Raw genomic sequence first — 6,147 nt, 5'->3', positions numbered from 1 at the left:
GAGAATGAGAAAGTGAGCCAGTGGATATGTGTGCTCTTCTACAGCCAGTATTTGTATTTGTCTTTGTGCATTTGAGTGTGTATATACTGTATGCCCATGCACCGTGTGACTGCCGCCCCACCACACCCTGTCTGTGCCATGCTGGTTGGCTCACTCCGAGCCTGGTCATCTGGCGTACTACGGCCCCAGGCTTGGCCCCGAGAGCAGGCCTGTGATCCCCCCATCTGCCAGATTGGGATGGAGGCGCACAGAGCGGGTGGTGGGGGTGAGAAGTGGACAGGGTGGCGTGGGGTGGAGGGCAGCATGTGTGGCTGGCAGCCTGTGTGCAGCTGTTGGCTCACTTACCCCACCCCAACTTCAGCCCACTCCCTTCTAAACACACATCCCCCTTTTTCTTCCCCTCCCCCTCTTCCAGGGAACAAGAGACCCTCTGTTCCTGACAGGGGTGACGTTCCCACCACAGTGCCCCATCTTGGAGGAGACAGTCATCAAACTCAGCGTCTACGATGTGAAGGACAAATCTGCTAATACTGTGAGTAGGCTTCACCTCGTAAGGTTGGCTTGGGTCAGTAGCATGTCATTTCGGGATGAAAAAATGACCTCCCATAATAATTTCACTAGTCACTAGAACATATCACCTTTTGCCATATAGTCCATAGTCCAGCTATTGTTGCATGGATATGAATATGAAGCTTAATATGACCTCTTTGACATTGTACTGGCGGTTGCTTGCTGTAACTCAATAGCAAAAGGCCAGCCAGATGTTGGAATGTATCATTTATAGTGCCATTTATAGAATTTATACTTTATAGTGCCCAACTAGTGGACATAAATTGATAGTGGGACATAGAAAAATAATCAGCAAGTAACATAACATTGCCTGGTCACAAAAACACAAACTAAATAGGGTAACGCTTTAGAATAACATGTGCTTATTAGGTATTAACAGTGCATAATAAGCAGTTAACAATTCATTACTAACAGTTAGTTAACTGTTGTTATCCTTTAATAACATTAACTAACTGTTAGCATGCAGCTTGTAAGTGTTAATAAGCAGCCTTTTAAGTTACTTACAAGCATATTTGTTAACAGTTGTAAAGTTAACAAGCAGCTTGTTAATGCTTGTCAATGGTGTATAAGACAAAGAGGTGGATAACTAATACGCTTATAAGACCTTTCTTACCTATTTGTAGTAAATTTTGCAGCCCCCCAATCTAAAGCGAGGACCATGTAGCCTATAGTTCCACAAGCCCAACCTTCTATCTCTTTATATACTGTATATCTTCATCAGAGAATTAGGAACAGTAATGTAGCTCAACAAGTAGTGATGCACTCTTTGACGTGGGAGACCGGGGTTCGATTCCTGCTCACTGCAACAATTTTGAAGGTGCATTTCTCACAGCTAAACCAAGCTAGATAGAGATATACAGTATATAAAGAGATAGAAGGTTGGGCTTGTGGAACTATAGGCTACATGGTCCTCGCTTTAGATTGGGGGGCTGCAAAATTTACTACAAATAGGTAAGAAAGGTCTTATAAGCGTATTAGTTATCCACCTCTTTGTCTTATACACCATTGACAAGCATTAACAAGCTGCTTGTTGACACTTACAACTGTTAACAAATATGCTTGTAAGTAACTTAAAAGGCTGCTTATTAACACTTACAAGCTGCATGCTAACAGTTAGTTAATGTTATTAAAGGATAACAACAGTTAACTAACTGTTAGTAATGAATTGTTAACTGCTTATTATGCACTGTTAATACCTAATAAGCACACGTTATTCTAAAGCGTTACCCTAAATAGTTACAAGTGTTAGTCACACAGTGTATAATTATATATTTTCATCATCTACCCAGGCATATTGGATAAACTAGCACAGGTATTTGGGCTATGTAGATAGATAGATAGATAGATAGATAGATAGATAGACAGCATGTACAGGTGCCCTCCTCATTTAGTGGACTCCTGGTGAAGTAAAGGGAAGCACATTTATTCTGAGAAAAAACATAACAACACACATGTGCTACTGTGATTGGCACCTCTAGAAAAACAAAATGTGACAGAAGCTTTCTTCCATTTATATTCAACTTCTTTAAGTAAATCAATGTGTCTGAACTTTCAAACAGTAATCCATGACTTCCTGGTTCACTAAGGTATAGATTTTTCAACATAGGTAAAAAAAGAGAATACAATCGATTCAAATTGTCGTCTAGCCTGGGTGTTCCCATGCTGCCTTGCGCTCGATTTGATTCACGCTCTCAAGGCAGCCTGGAGACCATGGAGCAAATTTTCGCCTGAGATAGGAGACCAATCACAGAACAAGGGGGAAAGCAAGACGATGATGAGCTATGCACAGACACATTTGATAGACATCCGTGGCACCCAATAAACGGATCTGGGCATTTTTTTCAAATACGAGAAAATGAACGTTTGGTTCCCAGACCACGTCTCATTGAGAAGTGGTGGCGCTAGCCAGGCTAATTGTCGTCAAGGAATGGCTATAAAAAGTAGATACTTGTTACACCTCTTTTTACTCAACTTTACCAGGAGTGCCAATACACGTGGAGGGCACTGTAACACCTGTAGCTCTGAAAAGGTTCAACCAAGTCATCCATCATGTCCAGTCCAACACCCTGACCCTTAACTTGAATGAGAGAGACTGGAGGGAGTATGCTACTGAAACCGTCTCTTCATTGGCCCTCAAGAACAGTGTGAATAGAGGCAAGATTGTTACCATTTTCAGTTATTGCATGAGAGAAACAAAAACCGTAATGCTGGTGTATGTTCCGAGTGTCAAACTGTGTCTGTAAGCAACCTGTTCTGATGCTGTATGTGAAGATGATGCCAAGATGGCACACTATTTATTGGAAAAATATTTACAGTGGCACAGAGATATGTTTTGACATGTTATGATGCACTGGTAGGTTGACATGTCTTGTTTAGTCAAGAGGTAGTTCTGCAAGGAAATTAAGACAATTTAACAGTAAGACAACCCACAGAAAAACAACCCACAAAAAAATACTGAAACAGATCATTATGACCGCCGCTAGCGAAGCTAGCGAAGCGGTCATATAGGGATTGTCAAAGTTTTTTTTTTTTTTTTTTTTTTTTTTTTTCCCGTCATCTACTTCCTGAAATTTTGGTCAACGATACCCGGGGCACCGAAACACCGGGGCACATGAAATTTGGTGGGTATGTAGCCCCACTAGACTTTTACGGAAAAATTTCGTTTGGTCCCCGGGGGCCACTCCCCCTCCGCGCTGGGCCCCCCGAAACCCAAAAAATGCAGTTTTTCCTAAATAACTACCTGAACCGTGGCACCGAGGATGAAGAAATTTTTATGGTATGTTGGTCTCAAGGGCCCACATCAACTTAGCCCATAATCACTCATTTGTGATTTGCACCCCCCCGGTAAAAAATGAAAATGCAATATCATTCTGCTTTAATCGCCCCTCTCTTCAGTAAAGACGTTCAGAACTGCACCAAATTTTATGTGTATGATTAACCTGACATTCTATGGGGGTATGCCAAGTTTCGTAGAATTTCATCCATGGGGGGGTCTAAAAAATTAAGTTATGTGTACATTTAGTGACTCTACACTCATTGGCCTGTAGATGGTGGTGCACACATATACACATGCACACACACACACAGGCACCCACATACTATCGGTATTAGAACGGCTGATACATAATTACAAATTCAGTAGGATTAAAAGAAAGCCAAAATAAATATTCATCATCATCATCATGGCTGCATTTCCAGTATTGGCGATAAGTAGTCGTTTGTCCACTAGATGGCGCATCGTTGCAGTGAGACGTAATTTTGTTGGAAGTTAATCTAAAGTGGGTTAGAAAGACACTATGCTTCCTACAAGGACAAGACTGTAGGCTACAGTAGTTTACCGCAGAGAACGTCTAAGGGTAGGATGATTTCTGCATGAAATGTAATTCCCATTTCCTCTTGAAGCCGAAATAAATCTGAGAATGTTTATCGGACATGCTTGTTTTTTACTGCAGGTAGGCTACGTTAATCCTATCAATAGCAGAACGTAGGTAAAATAATGTTACCGTTAGCATGGTTGAGTGATGGAGGCCAATTTGATTATTGATGTATTTGTAGAAAACCATAAATGCGTTTATAGGCTACCAAGCAAATCGATAACAGCCCTAATTGTATCTTTCGACTGTCATCTCATTTGCTTATGACCATAACCTAGGCTACTAACAGGAGCTAAGTGAGTTAGCCACAACACGTTCGCTACGTGATGGTTTTTTAATGGAAAATATATAGGCCTAGGCTACCTGAAAGATTACCTGTCTATGATCGATCCCGTGATGATCTACATCTCCATTTAAACCAGATGTTTTAGAGCGCACGTTGAGATGTATTCAGGGCAGGGCTGTACCTACACATATTTGTTGCACGTGCTACAAAAATCATTCTTTGCGATGGATGATCTAGTACCAACGTTACACCGGTCAGATACAGTTTTGCCTATGGCTATTCCGTGAGACTGAGGCGCTTTTTGTTTGTTCGAAGTGCGTGTTTAGGGTGTGAGAGGGGAGTCGATGTGCTTTGATTCCAGCTTGGTAGTTGTAGTCTATGCGATTAAAAAACACGTGTGTGTGAAGTATCCAAACAATGATAACGCTTTCATTATGGCTGCTTTAGCCACAGACCTTGAGTTACTGTACAGTGGGTTGGGTTCCATTTAGAAGTGTCCACTTCATTCGCCCTTTCCGTGATTCACAGCTACGTGAAATGTATTACTACTGATATGCAAAACTATTAACTTTTCGCCAAGAGGTGGCAGCTTGATACTGTAAGGTGTAAGCCATTGGTTCCAACGGAGATTTTATTTGGGTCGCCAGCATAGCCTGGTGACAATTTGTGTTGTGTAATAGGCCTAGCATAGGGCCTACCTTATATAGCTTATAGTTTGTTAACAGTCACGGTTTTGTCATGCAATGTCTATGCATTTTTGCATTTAGAATAGCTCTAAAACCGGGGGGCGAACACGTCGCAGGGGGGGCGCCAGTGCGTGGATATCTCAATCGCAAAATTAAACAATATTTCTATCGGGCGCCTACCATGGACTAGGCTGGGTGAAAATCAAAAGATTGCGTCAAAAGATTGAGCTTAACCATGGACCTCATGGTTGCAAAATGCAAGGGAACATGAATCAGCATATTATTTGCACAAACAATAACGGAGAGTAGCTCTTCAACTTTGCCCGTTAAAATGTGTATGAACAGTCTCGCAACGCATTTCATGAAGGCCCTTTTGGACATGTCAGTTATTTGCACCACTGGGTAAAACGGCATTTTGTTTTAGACTACTGGTATTTAATTTGTGCATTGACAATAAAGCTGAATATAATTTGAACTAGATGACTAAACCTATGCATATGTAGAAGAAGAAACATTCACAAAAATCCATGACATGACCTCTCTTCTTGATAGCTGTTGAAAACTGCATGGAACTGACAGGGATTGTTTTAGTTTAATAATAAATAAATAAATACATTATGCTGCTACCTTCTGCTTTTCCCAAATACAATGTAGCCTACAGGTGTACCTTTCATCAGTCCAGTTGCAATGGATGGACTATGATGAACTGCCCTACTTGTGATTGTTTAGAGATTTTAAAGGTTTTATAACAATGTTACAGATTTTTTGGCCCAGAAACAAATCTATTCACCTTTGCAGCGCCAGTAGGCTACTTTGTTAGCGGAATGTGTGCAAACACACATTCCAAACAAGCATACACAAAAGTTTCAAGAGTGGGGGATGGAGTAGAAGATGGAGACAAATTCATTAATATGATTTATTTTCGCGGAATGGATGTGCAGGACTGAGCGGCGGTCATATTTTGTACCGCTACGCGGTACATCTAGTTTCATTTATTGTGCTTATATAGCGCCAAAACATTACACATGTATCATGGCAAGAAAAGAGGGAGAAAAGAAAAGGAAGAAAGAAAGAAGGAAGGCCCATGGGTAACAGGGGCGAGGAAAAACTCCCTAGAATTGGAGATACATATAGGAAGAAACCTCGAGCAGATCCACGACTCAAGGGCCTGACCCATCTGCCTAGGGTCAATACGGACAGTAAGGTCTGTAAACAATGACAAATGCATATG

At 41.3% G+C, this 6,147-nt stretch overlaps 1 protein-coding gene across 3 annotated transcripts in view; it reads left to right on the top strand.

The window, feature by feature from the left end:
* inpp4b (inositol polyphosphate-4-phosphatase type II B) overlaps positions 1-6,147 on the top strand; it is a 181,704-nt gene that overhangs the window by 7,358 nt on the left and 168,199 nt on the right. For all 3 annotated transcript variants that reach the window (XM_076294963.1, XM_076294962.1, XM_076294964.1), the window contains exon 2: positions 416-532. In XM_076294963.1, the coding sequence (XP_076151078.1) occupies positions 416-532 (117 nt within the window). The remainder of the gene's footprint in view (positions 1-415; positions 533-6,147) is intronic.

The sequence above is a fragment of the Alosa pseudoharengus genome, unplaced genomic scaffold, assembly GCF_046254945.1.
Source record: "Alosa pseudoharengus isolate Yale_2024_CS ecotype anadromous, Long Island Sound unplaced genomic scaffold, YU_APseudo_1.1 YU_APseudo_1.1_scf_2, whole genome shotgun sequence".
NCBI classification, from domain to species: domain Eukaryota; kingdom Metazoa; phylum Chordata; class Actinopteri; order Clupeiformes; family Clupeidae; genus Alosa; species Alosa pseudoharengus.
The sequence above is the reverse complement of the archived record's forward strand: the minus strand, read 5'-3'. Positions and strand labels throughout refer to the sequence as shown.